Genomic DNA, 16164 nt, shown 5'->3' on the forward strand with positions numbered 1-16164 from the left:
GCGCTGGCCTGCCGAGAGAACTCCGGTGTCTTCACTGCCTCAACTGATAGGATGTGAGACCACAGGGTCTCAGCCGCCCCCAGCTGAAACTGACCTTGAGATCCAGACACAGACCCGTGCCCGCCCGGATCAGCCAGCAGGAGCACAGCTAATTCCAATGGCGAGTTTTTAAGCCACTAGTTTGGGGCATGGTTTTACCCACAGTCATGTGTAAGAGGGACAGTGGACAAGGACTCCATAGATCACAAAGGTCCTATAAGTTAGTGTGCTCTTCAATGACAGAACCCATGTGGATCCTTCCCATGAGTTTGATGTGTCAGCCTCGGAGCAGACAGGGAAACTGAGCACTCCTCTGAGACTGAGGGCCTCGGCCAGTGGCACAGGAGTAAGTGACAGACTGAGGACTCACTCCAAACCCCCAGCTCTCCGGATGCTCCTACTGACTGACTGCAGATTTCAGAGAGGACCAGCTCTTGGCAAAGCCTTGGAGCCAGAAACCCTTGTCCCCATGGCCCCTCTCAGCCCTCAGGCACGCTGGGCATTTTGACTACGGGGGCTAGAAAAGGCAGGATATAAGATGATGCTGTGATGCAGCTGAAAAGCACCGGGTTGCCAGGGGCTGGGGTCATGGTCAAGAGGCGGATGGGCAGAAGGCAATGATTGCTGTAAAGCAGAGCGGCTTCCTGGACCTCAGAAGATCATATCATCTGGTGTCCTCGCCGCCTTACTGTGCCCAAGCTGTCCCAAGTCTCCTCACCCTGGTCAGTCTCTCCCCTTGTTGGTCAGCTCCCCCTTGAGCTGGTCAGGGACTGGGAGGCCAGGATCCCAGGACAGGTGTGCCTTTCCATGGGCTCTCTTGGAGAAACCCCACCCTCACCCCTTATCTCTTGGATTCTGGATTTCCAACAGGGAACTAGGAAAGTAGTAACCTGATCTCTGTATGATTTTTTAATGTTTTAAAATGCCTCGTAGGAGCTAAACATTTCTCAGAGACATGCTTGCAGATGTAATGAACACCAGGAGGCTTTGTTTGAGGCTACAGTTATATTCACTCTCTGCACAATGGCAATTCTCTTGTGAAGATTGGCAGAGATACGTTTACATGCATGTGTGCACAATTGTAAACTATCTACCTGAAGTTTGTTTTGGAAACAAAAATGTTCAATTTATGGTAATGATCGCTTTTTTGAAAATACAAAAAAGCTGTCCAATAGCAATCTCATCTGTTGGTGTTTCTTGGTGGATGCTCAGACCTGTCATTTATAGACAATGGCAGGCACTGACCAGGATGGCCACCCGCTCAGGAAAGCAGACCTGGCTCAAACCTGTGTGTGGAGATGCAGCCCGAGGCCATCCCTGACCAGTCCCTGGTCTCTGCAAGGAGCACCATGCCACCCACCCACACGCCCTCTAGAGCACAGAACCACCTAGAACACTGTGTCATTTGAGCACTGAGCCATGATGTTCTTGGGCATCTGGTTTTACGGCAGAGCTATTTTTATGTTTTTAAAAGTGTTTTAAACAGTAGTATTTTATGGGATCGCACCCTGAGGCTTTATAGTGCAGGGCATGGCTTAAAAATTGACTAAATAAATAAAATTCTGACACATTTGAGACGGAGGGAAGGCCAAACTGGCTCTACCTCCTAGTGGGATAGAATTTACAAAATCTGTACATGGGTTTGTTTTTGCTCTAGGGAGAATGAAGGCATTTTTAAACAACCAAAAAAAGAATTGCTACCAGAATAACTCTACATCTGACAGGACCCTTTTCATTTGCAGATGACAGTTAGGGTTGTGGGTGGTTGTCCTTGAATCCTCTTTCTGGAGCAGCATATATAAGGCTGGGGTCAGGCTCTCTGGGCAGAAGAAGCCCCATTTTTCTATAGAAAACCCCATTCTGGAGGGTCAATCAAAAACAGTGAAGATACACTAAAATAATTTGGAAGAAAATAATTTAGCAGAATAAATGTTTTATAGAAAGCATAATATGAAACCAGTGAACCAGCTAAAAGACAGACAGAACCTCAGAGAGGTGTTGAACTCTACCACATGTCCTCTGCACCAAGGCCAGCGCCTGGAGTGCTGTGTTGGGGAATGCCAGGGTGGGCAGCTGGACCCAGGGCAGGAGGCATGGTCCTCCAAGTGCACCTCTTCCCCGTGGTCCATGGGAAGCAGTTCTGCTGAGCAGTAAGGCATGGAAATGCAGCATCCTTACCTCCTCCTCCAACAACTGCCCAGTAGATATTAGTCCACCCAGAGCTCTGAGAAATCTGTGGTCAGGAACTTGATTAACTAGTTTTTTAAAAAAAAAAAAGGGCACCATTTTCAAACTTACTTAACCATAGGACCCTATTTTCCCTTCTGGAAAATGCTAAATTTATTTAATTTTCAGTATTTATCCTTCCCCTAAATGTTAAATCTCAATTTTCTAATTATACAGTAATCTTCCTTATCCACAGTTTTGCTTTCTATGGTTTCCATTAACCAAAGCCAACTGCAGCTTGAAAATAATAAATGGAAAATTTGAGAACTAAACAATTTGTAAGTTTTAAACTGTGTTCCATTCTGAGCAGTGTGGCACAATCTCACACCATCCTACCTTGCCCTGGCTAGGATGTGAATCAGCCCTTAATTCAGTGTATCCACACTGTATGTGCTACCCACCTGTTAGTCACCTACTAATGGTCTCGGTTATCAAATCAACTGTCACAGTGTTACAGTATTTGTGTTCAAGTAACCCTATGCTACTTAGTGATAGCCTCAAAGTACGAAAGCAATGGTGCAAAGGAGGCATGGGCATAAAACATGAGGGACAGATTAATTCTCATACTAAGTGGCAGTGCTGCAGGATACTAGGAAAATACCTGGTGTATATGGGGTTTGATACTATCCACAGTTTCAGGATATACTGGCGGTCTTTGGACACATCCCATGGATAATGGGGGATTCGTGTACTTAATACAACCAACACTTTGCATTATTCATTTGTTTACATATTTATGAATAAGAACTCTTGTCATAGTTCTCTAAATGGAAGCATCAAAACAGGCAGTGATAAATAAACACGTCTTCATCCTTGCTCCAAGACATACGGCTGTTCTCTTGGGCTGTGAGGCCTACAGGCCCTGGGTTGGCCAACCCAGTCAGACTGCAGAGCCTTGGGGGGAAGCCCACCATTTAACTTTATTGATGGTCTTCCTCCATCCCTTCCATACTCTCCTACCCCTGGTGATTAAGTCAGGAGGCTTATGGCCACCTACATGAGTGACACAGGACTTTGTACAGCTCAGGGCCCATGGGGTGCCAGCTCCCTACCCATGCTGCCCACAGGTAGTCCTGTGACTCTCTGTGAGGTCGGCCACCTCCTGCTGTCTGTCGGCTTTGTTCCTTCCCTCGTCAGCACCACTTATCAAGTTTAAACTCTAATTACACTTATCTGTGCTGAAAATTGGCCATGATCACCACTTAAACTCCTCCTAATTATAAGAAATACTTCCTTAGCTAACCGCAGGGGCTGTTTTCCCTGCTATCACAACAGATCTGATGGGCTCATTGCTTCTCCAAGCTCAGCCCCTTTTTTTCTTTGCCTTTGGACCCTCTAGGGGTGAGTAAGGTGGTGACGGTGGACGTAAAGGGGAACTGGCAGCGCTGGCTGAAGGTGCGGGACCTCACAAAAGGAGTGACCTATTTCTTCCGCGTCCAAGCACGGACCATTACCTATGGACCTGAGCTCCAAGCCAATGTCACCGCTGGGCCAGCCGAGGGTAAGTGGGGCTCCGCAGGCAGAAGGCTGAGTGTGAATTGAAATTTCAGTTCCACCTGCTGGTCTGTCCTGCTGGGGGTTTTCTACCATCTCAGCAGAGATGTTTTGGTCTGCAGAGCTGGGGATGCTGAGGCAGCATGAAAGTCTGGTGATATCGCAAACTTCAGCAGGTGGATTGTCATGTATAGGTGAACAGGTTCTTAGACCTTAAGCATAGAAATGTTTTGTTTTCTGGGGAAACCAAAGAAAATAAGTGAATTCAACTTTTTAATTTTTATTTATTTATTGGTACTAGGGATTGAACCCAGAGGAACTCTACCACTGAGCCACATCCCCAGCCCTTTTTATTTTTTATTTTGAGACCTTCTTGCTAAGTTGCTTAGAACCTCACTGAGTTACTGAGGCTGGCCTCAAATTTGTAATCTTCCAGCCGTGGACTCCTCAGTTGCTGGGATTACCAATGTGCACCACCATGCCTGACATTAATTCAGTTTTTGAAATAAACACAATTAAAAGTTTTCACATGTCATTAAAGAAGGATCATGTAACGTCCCGCTTAGTAAACTCTTTGACCTGGTTTAGGCACTGGATAGGTATGGCATCAGAGTCAACATTTAGGAAGCACCGCTAAGTGCCGGGCACGCTGCCTGCCTCTCCTCCTTCCATCCTCAGACAGTCTGCAGTTTTCCCATGAGGCCAAGAAGCCACCTGGGAGAACTAGACACATCTCCCCACACCCAGGGAGGAGGAACCTCCAGGGCCCGAGTCTAACCATTCCTTTCTTCCTGCAGGGTCCCCAGGCTCTCCTAGAGACATCTTGGTCACCAAATCTGCCTCTGCACTGACTCTGCAGTGGACAGAGGGCCCTGCAGGCCACACACCCACCACGGGCTACGTCATAGAGGCCAGGCCCTCAGGTAGGGGCTGTGGGGCCTAGTGGGCTGCTCAAGGGAGGGGGTTGCAGCCAAGCTGAAGGCAGACTGGAGGAGTCTGGGTAACAGGGACCCCTTGCCTCTTTCTCTTCTGTGTGTCCCCAGCAGGGTGGGACTGAGGGGCTATGTGCTGGAGGAGGGGCTTACTTCTCACCCCCTGCTTGGGTCCTCATAACCACAGCTGTGTTATTAACCTCCTGGGCATTCGATTCATGATGCTCTAGCCCCATGACTCTGAGGAGAAGGATAATTGTCATTCTCAGAAATAGGTAGGTGAGGCCTGAAGGGCACTTCAGAAATTTCAGCTCATCAGGAAGATTCGGGATGTTTTCAGGGACTCATCTCAGGGGTCTAATGCTGGCAACCTGTGGAAAGAGCTGTGCTCGCGTCTGATAATCGTGCCGATCCTTATTAACAGTGAACCTGGCACATCGTCTGCTTCACCTCTGAGGCTTCCAAAAATGAGGTCTGAGACCCATTTCCTGCCCTATCCAACCAAAGAGTTCTCTTCCCCCCTCCTTCCATTCTACTTCATTTTAATCTTGTTGACTTGTGTTTTTTTTTAATCAGCATATATTGATTAAAATAGAAAAGGGATCCAGTGTGATAATGCCACACAGGTAGACAGTGGACACTGACCACTCATCCCCTCTTCCACCTTCACCCACCTGCCGCGCCCTTCCAGTTCCTGGTACTCACTGTTCTATTTTTAGCTTGATTCTTTGTTTCGTCTTTCTCTGTCTGGCTTATTTCAGTTAACATGCTGTCCTCCTCTTCCACCTCCTTTGCTGCCAGTAGCAGGATTTCTTTCTTCTTTATGGCTGAATACTGCTCCGTAGTGTATAGATACGCACACCATTTTCTTTATATATTCAGCACCTAGGCTGATTCCATATCTTGGCTATTGTGATGAGTGTTGCAATAAACACAGGCATTCAGGAGTCTCTTTCATAAGCTGGCTTCATTTCCTTTGGCTATATACCCAGGAGTGGGATAGCTGAATTGTATGGTAGTTTTATTATAAGTTTTTCAAGTGACCTCCATACTGTTCTCCATGGAGGTTATACTAATTTACATTCCCACCAACAGTGTATAAGAGTTCCATTCTGCTTTAATAAGAAGGGTGGACATTATCCAGAGTGAATTTCTGATGGGTTGAGTTGAATATTACTGCTGGGAGCTGGAGGTTACCACCAAACGTGGAGAACACTGAGCAGCTTCACCATGACCTTCAGATGACTGTACAGTTAATCAAGAACATCTGAGCATGAAAACAGGTAATGTTCCAGGAATGCATTCGGGAAGGAGCTGTCAAGCCCTCTGCCGGCAGACTAAGCATCAGGAGCCATTTTAGTCTAATATTTTAAAAGGCTATTAGACCAAGAGGAAAGATCCTCAAAGTTATATCCATCACTGTGTCAGAGAAGTTTCTTTCCTCCTCCCCCAACAGCTTGCTTTTAAAAGATTACTAGTTAGACATAACTAGTTTCTAGTTTCTAGAAACTTCCAAAGAGAAATTCTACCTGAAAAGCACCATGAAAAATTCTTTGGCTCTGAATGCATACGTTTAGACCTACTGACCTGATGGTGTGTGCTGAGCAAAACATTCAACCTCTTCTGGAGACAGGTATCCCAAGCTGGTGAAGGATCAGGAGTTACTAGGGACCTTCCATGGCCACCAGGTCTCCCATACCTCTGTCAGCAGGTGGCTCCTGGAACAGCCACCCAGCCCTCCACCATGCAAGAGCACCTTCAAAGCTTGATGAGGACTCTGAGGAATGTCCTAGTAAGGTCTGGGCCTCAGGGGCTGCGGAGGCTGTGAGGTAGCCAGGGACAGGGGTTTCCTTGAATTAGGGACATACTTCAAACATTTCTCTCCCCAATCTAGGGAGACCATGTGTTCCAAAGGTGGCTTGTGAGTTCTCCTGGCCCACCTTGGGATCTGCTGTGTTTGGTTTGAGTGTGTGATGGATTACTTTCCCCATCACTGATCTCTGGCACCAGGAAGCTCTTAAGTCACTGGTGTTCTTGACTGCATGGGGTGAGGCCACCCATGTCTCTTATTATTATCATCATCATTTTAAATTGAACCTTCCGTTCTGAGCTATCATAGAGTCCCATATAGTCATTCACCCTCAGGTCAGTAGAGTCATGTGTTACAAGCTTGGTCCCCAGTGTGGGGCCCTGTGGAAGCTGAGCAGTGCTACCCTCAGAAAGAGTTAATGTTAGTCTCTCGGAGTAAGTTAGTTTCTGCAAGAGTGAACTGTTATAAAAAGCAAGCCTGGCCCTTCTGTACTCTCTGGCTTCCTGTATCACCATGTGATCTTTTCCTCCCACATGTGCTCTGCCATGTTGTCATCTGCCATGTTGTGGTGCAGGGGTCCCTCACCAGGACTGAGCAGACGCTGGTGCCATGCTCTTGAATTTTCAACACTGTGAGCCAGAGAAGGCTCTCTTCTTTATAAGGTACTATATAGAAATAGAAAATGAACTAATGAACAAGATTCATGGATAGAATTAAGGAGATCCATGAACTTGAAAGGTGGGGGAAACACATTTTAATCAACATCTAACTGAAATTTAGCATTTCTGTCAGTTATGAATGGAGGTACATTAGTTTGTTAGGATTGTACTAAAGTACCACAAACAGGGCGGCTTAGACAACAGGAGCATATTATCTCGCACCTCCAAAGGAGGATGTCCAATCAGGTGTTGGCAGGACTGGTTGCTTCTCAGGTCTTGAGGAAGGCTCTGTCCTCTGCTTTTCTCCTACCTTCTGGTAGTCACTGGCAATCCTGGGGGCTCCTTGGCTCAGAGATGCGTCAGCCATCTTTGTCTTCCTTTCCACAGGGCCTTCTCCTCATATGTGTGTCCCCGTCCAAACTTCCCCTTTCTAGAAGAACTCTGGTCAATGTTGAGTCAGGGACTTGCCCCACTGCAAACTCATGTTGACCTAATATGTCTGTGGTGATCCTGTTTCCCAATAAGGCCATCCTGAGGTATCGAGGTCATGACTTCGACTTGAATTTGTGGTTTGGGGGAGGCATAGTTCAACAGGTAGTGGCAGGTCAGCAACCTCCTGAGTCGCAGCAGGACCCCGACACTATCACAGGACACCCATTGTTCACAGAATCATTTCACTCCCCATAACTTTGAAATTATAGCTGTTGGTTGACTCTGCTAAGCCTTCTTAATCAATGAGCTTGTGAAGAAGCATAGACTCCCGAGTTGCCCTGGGACAACGGTGGTCTCAGGTCATCTAAATCCAGCTTTCAAAGAGTCACATAGCTAAACAAGCAATGCAAAGAAAATACCCACAGTCCACCCCCAGCACTAGCCAGGAGACAGAGGTCACCAGGAGCTTCCAATGCCTCTAGGTAACTGACACATTACCCATGTCATTGGTTTCCTTTTTAACTTTAAGCAACTAAAGCTATTCTGTAAAGATATCCTTAAGAGTCAAAGGAGTACACAGAACCAAGGACAGGTTAAGAATCCTGCACTAGAAAACCAGAGTCCTGCTAATGATTGCCTCCCCACCACGCACTATCTCCTTGCTGTAGAAGACTCCCAGTGGCCACCTGGCCCTACAAGGGCTCCAGAGATGTTCTATCCTCAACTGCATCATGACGACATCCTGGCTATTTTGCCAAATGTTACCCCTGGGGAAGCTGGATATGTGGGATCCCTGTGTATTATTTCTTATAACAACAACATGGGACTCTCCAAGGACCTCAGAATGGAAAGTTCAATCTAAAACAATGATTATAATAATAAGAGATGTGAATGGCCTCACGCTGTTCAGTCAAGAGCACCAGTGTCTCTTTGAAAAGAACTTCCCTGTGTCAGAGATCAGTGGTGGGGGATATAACACATCACCAGATGCCTGGCCTCGGCATCTCTGCTCTTGTGACCCCACCATGACACTTCCCCCCAAATGGTGAAGTCTTGGTTCTCACACTTGCCTGGGGAGCCATTTAATTTCTCCTCAAGTTGCAGGTGCTCATTGTCCGCCCTCATTCTGGAAGCAGGATGCCTGCAGGCTAGATGCAGCTTCCAGGCCTGGGGAAAGCAGAGTGCAGGAGAATTAATTGGCTTGTTGCTCAGACTTCACGCTGGGCCCCAGCCTCGTGCAGAAGCCTCTGATGTCAGCTGGAGGTCTTGCTCAGCGGGGCTTGTGCCAGGATGTGAAATGGACCCAAGGGGACCAAGACATGACAAGAAACTGACCTGGAAGACACCATCTTTCTCAATGGTCACTAAAGATGTGCTTCCTCTTCTGTTTTGTTACTGGGCATTTGAAAGCAGGTTGCCTGTGATTTCCCCTTTCGGATCATTAACTGAACCTGAGCGAGCTTCTGGGCCTGAGGTTTTTTCCTTGAAAGTTGTGAAAGACGCCCCTCCCTCTGCGACTCAGGCCAGCAGCATCTCAGGGTGGAGCATGAGGCTTTATGGATTGCCAGTGTTTAAACACCTCGCTGGTGCCCGGGGGCCCTGGGTCTCAGCTGTCATCGATTTCAGGCCTCATTACACAAAACATTAAATGCTGTATCTTCTCATTTTGTCCACCAAAGCTCTCCACTGAGACATTCTCCAGGCAGGGAGTGGTCTGTGAAGGCACTGCAGGCCCTGGTTTTATTAGGAGGGGACATGGACAGAGCCCTCCTGCTGGCATCTGGGAAGACCGAAGTCCTTTGTGATAGGAGCCCCTGGGACCCAGGTGGCCTGCTCGGCCTGATGTCTCCTCCCAGCTACATCTTTGCTTGCCCCATGGACATAAGAAGTTTACCAGCTCTGCGGCTGCTGCTCAGGGGGTAACCCGAGGCCCAGACAGCCTGGGCAGATGGCTGTCAGCCTCTCCCTCCTCTGTCCATATCCTCTCACTCACCCTTGCAAATTCCCAAGAGGTCTCCATATCGCTGAGACACAAATTGAACAGCAACTATTGAAACTAGCATCAGGCTGGGACACCAAGCCCCTCATCTTTGCGGGGAGGGTGGTCCCTGAGTGTAGCCCCAGGACACAGCCATCAGGCTCCATCAGGCTGGCCAGCCAACTGGGTCACTTCTTGGCTGTGCCCGAGGTTCCCTCTGGAAGGCAGCAGCAGCCCCGCAGTGGGCAGATGCAGAAGATTTATTTACGCAAATTATTCCAAGGCATTTTACTGTGTAGATCACGAAGCCTAATTTACATATTTACACAATAGACTGGAATGGTACTAAAGGAACTATAAATATATTTTCCTCTCCAGAGCAGCCATGAAATACATATTTAGGACGTTCCCAGTGCAGGCAGACTTTGTTTTGCCTTTTGCACAGATGATGTCTCTGGCCCAGAGACCAGAAGTGGGGGCTGTCCACTCTAGTCCTCCTGGGCCCTTCCCAGGTCCCTCCTCAGGTCTTTGGTGATGGGCCTTTTCAGTTGAATCAGAAGGATCTGAAGGTTTGACACCCACAGAGGTTTTAAGCTGCCCAGGACACAGCCGAGGCTCTGCGTCGGGCCCCCACCGCTGTTCCCCTCTGGTGGCCAAGTCCATTGACAGTGTGTCAACCTCTGACTCCTTTCCAGATCCTTCTCCATCACAGGCCAGGCTTTGCGCACAGACATGCGTCACGTGCTGTCCCTGCCTTGAGTGAGCTAAAAGGTGTTTTGATTATCAGGTGTCCTTAGTTTTGTATCTAAGCCCCACCTGCCCCAGTTAAATTTCTGACCTGGCTCAACCATCTATATAAAGAGAAATGGCAGCATTTAAGAAATAAACAACCAACAGGCCTCCATTTGCTCAGAGCTGCGGGCTGACAGTCAGGTTGTTGGTTGTGTGAGTTAATGGAACCAGAAATCTCAGGCGGTGACTGACAGTGTCATTCAGCGTGGAGACACTGCTTAATTGTCCATGAAATCAGACTTTTGTATTGACATGGCATCTGCCCTAGTACTTGCGGTGCGCAGCACAGTCCCAGGTCGTTGGAGGGATACATTCAGCGACGTCCCCTCCGATGGGCTGCGCTTGGCTCTGACTCAATTCAGAAAAGAGGAGACCATGTGTCCGGGTCCATCAGGACTTTGTCTGGGAACAGATGTGCCTCCTGCCATTGGTAAGATGTCAGCACTGAGAGAAAAACGCGGACACATTCTGTCTGCTAGGAACAAGCGTGGTCTCGGGGAGCAAAACCTATTTGTACCAGAAAAGATTTCTTTTTCCGGAATCTTCCATATTAGCCACTTCCCTTCTTTTAGCAGACAAATAGCACAAGAACAGAAGCAAAGACAAACAGCCTATGTTCTTTAAAGAAAAATCATCCTGTTGAGCGCCAAAGCCATGCACGTCGGTGCTCTTTTGCTCATTTGCTCTGTTCCTGAGGTTGACAAGGTGTAGGCTTGTGATGATGGCGGGGCTTACCTAGGGTATGTGCTCAGTGGTCCCCCTACTTGCTTAAGGCCTGGTGGTGGGATGTGCCAACAGTGACTCAGTAGCAAGACTCTGGGAAAGTGTTCTTTCCCGGGAAAGTAGCCAGGAAGGGAAGGGTGGGCCCAGCCGACAGGTGGGATGAGCTAACTGTACTGTGTGGACCTCCCGAGCTTCCCCAGACACCAAATGGAGGAGTCTGGTCCGAAGGTAGATGTTGCCTCAGGAGGTTTAAAGCTCTGGCCCCAGCAGGAAGCTTGGCGCTGGGATCGGTCCTCTGGGGATCAATCCAGGAATCAATTGCCTAAGGGATCAATCATCCAAATCACATGGGAATCAATCATGGAACAGTTGTCCAAGGATCAATCATCTGAGGACCGATTATCCAGGGGGATCAGTCCTCTGGGAGCCAACCACCCCGGCATCATCCTCGGGCGTCTGCTCTCCAGGGTTGTGACCCCTCCCTTCCAGCCATCCCTGTGATGGCGCCCCAGCAGCTGGCTGAGTCCAGAGGAGGGCTAGGCTGGGATCTCCTGTGAATCTCGGGGGTGAGCCACACCTGGGTGACAGAGTCGTCTGCTCTGTGTGCCTGGGATTCTCTCCCAACCTGCTGTCCTCTCCAGGGTTGATTGAGTTGAAAGTCCAGGCACCGGAGTCCTCCTGCTACATGGAAATCAGCTGCACAAATCTCATTATTGCTAATAGTTCCATAATGTTATTTTTCCTGCTAATTTGTAGAGATACTTTTCTCCATCATTGATTTATTGAGATATTTAGTAACACAATACAAATGAGAAAAACAACCCACAGTTGAGAAAGAGTGGATGCGTTAACAACTGCCAAATTTTTCGTTTCCACTCGTGATCACGGTGTAAATATTGATGTGGATAAATAGCTCAGCAAATTATAACTGAAGTATAAAATGCTGAACAGGCTAATTTTGGAAAGGCAGAAATAAGCAGAATAAAAGTGAACATTTTCTTCTATTAATTCAGAAAGAAATTATTCTGGTATGACATGCCCCCCCCCCATTTCTGAGTGTAAATGGATCCCTAAATAAATCGTACAGTGTTGAGATTCTGTATCAATATTTCAAAATGTTTTTATAAAAAATGCACACACTTTCTGGAGCTATGATGGAGCACTTAAAATAAAATGTGGCCTCCAGGTGATGGTGGAGGAGGGGATCATTTTTCTCCCCTGGCAGTCACAAAGCATTAATGCAGAAGGTACTGGAAAATCCCATTCCAGAGGCACCTGGGCCTTGGAGCATTCTGAGGGCATCTTTCAGGCTCCTGCTGCCTTAATTTCAGTGGATTTAAACAATACTTGGCTTATAAGTCTGTATTTTTGTCTTTGGTCTCTTATAGCATAAAATTATTTTTTAAGAGGAAAAACCTTCCACAATTGAATCCACATTCAAGGCCCTTGGAGCAGCGACTTGCTTGTAATAAGCACTAAGTGAAATGGTGTGTCATTACCCAAAGCCTGCACGGTCGAGGCCCCAGAGGGACCCAGGACACGAGGATGGGTGGGTGAGTGGGTGGATGGATGAGAGCGACAGATACTTACTGAACTCTTGAAAAACTCAAGAGCCCTGTGGTATAGACAGGCAGGTAAATGTGATCCATGCTCTGGAGACCCGTGGACAGGGAGCAGCCATCCCTTCTTAGAGTCGGGGTCAGGGTCGGTTCAGGGTGGCTTCAAAAAGGTGAGACTGAGAGGGTGACAGAGTCTTGTGTCTTCCCCTTCCCCTGCCGTAGACTGTGCACTGAGAAGAGAAGTCCCTTCTGACTCACTGAGGGCGAAGCAGGGCCTAGCCACAGAATGGGCCTGGGAATGTCTGTGGGTGAAGGAGGAGGGTGGAGGTCCCCAGGCCCAGGAGAGGCTGTTCAGAGTAAACCGCATCCAACAACCATGGCATGGGCCAGCTGCAGTGTTCTAAGTGGAGGAAAAAAAAAAAACAAACACAGAGACCTTAAGCTAGAGCTTGCCATTTGGATGGTGTTCCTGGTAATGGGTGTCTCCATGAGCAGCAACTATAAATGTGGGTATTTAGAAACAGATCACCACTGTTCCTCCTTCCTGCCTGTTCCGGGACGTGCATCTTTAAAATCATTCACATCTCTCCTTCATTAACCTGTGACTGTAAGGACTTAGTTGGGGCAAACTATAAATCCTCTGCAAACAGAGACTTCCACCTGGCAATCTCCTCTTGTTTACCGTGGGGCTGATCCATCCGAGCATGTCTGCGCTCCAGCTTCTGGATGCGCTGGTTTTCAGATCGCCCTTGGGGCCCATAAAGCTGTCAGCGCGTGGGCATGCATATTCAAATGGGCCTTTCCTCTGCAGATCTCCTGCTATTTAAAGTTTCTCATACCTGTACCTATAAAAGAAAATATAATTTGTGAAGGATTGCTACTTCAAATGAACATTTTGGGCTCTGAGCCCACCTTTTAGCAAACAACCTCCTTAGGGAGTAAATTTATATTCTATTTTACAAACACTCATGTAGTGCTTACTATGTGTGAGGCACTGTTCTAAGCAGTTTATAAATAATGACTTGTTTAATCCTCAAGGCAACCTATGATGTAGGTACTTTATTATCACCATTTTACAGATAAAGCACAGAGAGGTCAAGAACTCTGCCTAAAGTTACACAGCCGGTGAGTGGGGCCAGGCTTTGCTCCAAGGCTGTCTAGTTCTACATTTCAACCTTTTAGCCATGATGCTGTAGGGTCGTTGGTTTTATGATGGCGGATTCCACTGATCACATCTTTGCTCTGTTGGTGTATGTCTCAGACCAGACCCATTTACTTCTTCTGTCCTCTCTACAGATTTTCTGGCTTTTTTTTTTAAACTGTGGCAAAATATGCATAACATTTAGCCATTTTTGAGTGTACAGTTCCATGTCCTTAAATACATTCATGTTGTTCAGCCATCGCTACTGTCCATCTGCCCAAGACTTTTCATCTTCCCGAGCTGAAACTCTGTCCCCATTAAACACTGACTCCCTGCCCGCTCCTCCAGCCCTCCACAGCGCCTGTGCTACTTTCTCTCTCCAGTTTGACTGCTGCAGGACCTCACAGAGTGGAATCAGCTTTCATCTTCTGCGTCTAGCTTATACACTCAGCCCCATGTCCTCTGGGCCCATCCTGTTGTAACATGTGTCAGAACGATCTTCCTTTTCAAGGCTAAGTAATAGTTCTTTGTGTGCCACATTCTGCTTGTCAGTTCATCATCCCTGGGCACCTTTTGGACTACTGTGAATAATGCTGCTGTGGGAAAAGGTGCTGAAATTCAATGTATTTTCCAAAAATTTATACTTACATCAGGCAGCACCTGAGCATGGAACAGAGAGACCTATGTGAGTGCCAGGCAGGTTTGCTGCTACAGTGACTCCAAAGGATGCTTGGCCTCAGTGGGGCTCTGCATGCTTTGGAGGTGTCCTTCCGGTCAGAAGCCAGGGGCCACCGTCCAGGATGAGGGCAGGACTGGCAGGTGGTCACCCTGTGTGTGGACCCCACAATCCTAGCATCTCTGCCCAGCCACCTTCTTAGCCCTTGGCTGTAAAGGAGGAGGCAGCAGAACAGGGACAGTTAAGCCACCTCTGCAGCTACAGCTCTGGGCTGGGGACTGCCACAGAGCCAGCAGCCTCTGGGAGAGAGGCGGGGCTTACGGTTCCCACGGTGACCCCTTGGCTGGATGCAGGTGGACACCCCAGCTGCACAGGGACCAGCCGGAGAGCATCACGAGAGTGACCGCGCAGCAACCTAGAAGAAGCAGAGACCCCGAGGAGGGGATCTGGGGAATCCAGAGGGGGAGTCGGGGGGTCCTGGAATGGAAACGCAGCAGGTGTCCCTCCCACCTCCCCATGTGACTCTCTAGCCCCTGACACCGCATGGGCATCCAGAGCAGGCGGCTTGGGCTGGTCAGCCAGGCCGGAGTGGCTTCCGGGTGCCTGGGGTTCATATCTAGGAGAGAAGCAGACTCACCTCTGCTGTTTTACTGTCCCTCTTGCAGATGAAGGCCTGTGGGACATGTTTGTGAAGGACATTCCCCGGAGTGCCACGTCCTACACCGTCAGCCTGGACAAGCTCCGGCAAGGAGTGACCTATGAGTTCCGGGTGGTGGCTGTGAACAAGGCTGGCTATGGGGAGCCCAGCAGTCCCTCCACGGCAGTATCAGGTGGGGACCCCTTCCAGGGAGCCAGAGGGAAATGAGGAAGAATTGGAACCCCGTGTCCATTGATGACAGGAAGAGGGCAGGCCTGAGCTCCTGTGACACCCCGCAACTGTGTGGCAAAGGTCTATTTGGTCCATCCATGAAAAACTGATGCGGGTCCCTGCCCACAGCTGATGGATGGCTCTGCCTTCCCTGGGACATGGGCCTCAGCCTCCTCCGTGGGGCTTGAGGGAGCATTTCTTTGAGATTCCACTGTGTCCAAATGCTGGCCACGGCTGCCCCCTGGCCCACAGTAGGCCAGTGACATCCTTCAGAGAAGCCAGCCTCTGTCAACATGGAGCCTCATCACATCAGGACCCCCGCCATGCCCACAGGGATCCTGCCTGCTGTGAGAACCCTCTGGTCCCCTCTTTCCTGCCTGTGCTGGAGTCAGGCCCACCCTGGCCACTCTGGGTGGCCCTCTGGGGAGTTGTTGGACTTTTTATGAGGAGCATTGAATGCACAGCCTGAAAACCTGCTTATAGCTTTTGGATTCAAAATACTATCATTTCCTAAGAAACCCTGTGGTGTCATGTTATCCAGAGTCGATTCCCCTTTATTCCCAGTGTGTGCAGGGCCTTCATTCTCCCGGGAGGTAGTTCATGGGAGGTAGATGTGTTGTCTGTGAATGTGGGCAGCTGAGGCAGACCCTGGGCTCTGCCTGTGAGAGGCTCCCTACTTGAGGGCTCTGGAGGCCTGGACCTACTCTTCTGGAGGGGCTGCTGGAGGGCACCAAGTGGGGCCCTGGGGCCAGCCGGCCCCCCAAGAAGCCAGTTCCCATTTTCCTGATCTTAGCAAACAGTGACACCAAGGAAAGAGGGGTTTCCTTTTCCAAAG

The 16164-nt window shown here is 48.7% G+C and overlaps 1 protein-coding gene across 4 annotated transcripts in view; it reads left to right on the plus strand.

Annotated features, from left to right (window-relative positions):
• Window positions 1-16164, plus strand: part of Sdk1 (sidekick cell adhesion molecule 1) — a 521957-nt gene that overhangs the window by 479681 nt on the left and 26112 nt on the right. For all 4 annotated transcript variants that reach the window (XM_048785279.1, XM_048785280.1, XM_048785281.1 and 1 more), the window contains 3 exons: window positions 3605-3766; window positions 4557-4682; window positions 15127-15291. In XM_048785279.1, the coding sequence (XP_048641236.1) occupies window positions 3605-3766; window positions 4557-4682; window positions 15127-15291 (453 nt within the window). The remainder of the gene's footprint in view (window positions 1-3604; window positions 3767-4556; window positions 4683-15126; window positions 15292-16164) is intronic.

The sequence above is a fragment of the Marmota marmota genome, unplaced genomic scaffold (assembly GCF_001458135.2).
Source record: "Marmota marmota marmota unplaced genomic scaffold, marMar, whole genome shotgun sequence".
In the NCBI taxonomy this organism is placed as follows: Eukaryota; Metazoa; Chordata; class Mammalia; order Rodentia; family Sciuridae; genus Marmota; species Marmota marmota.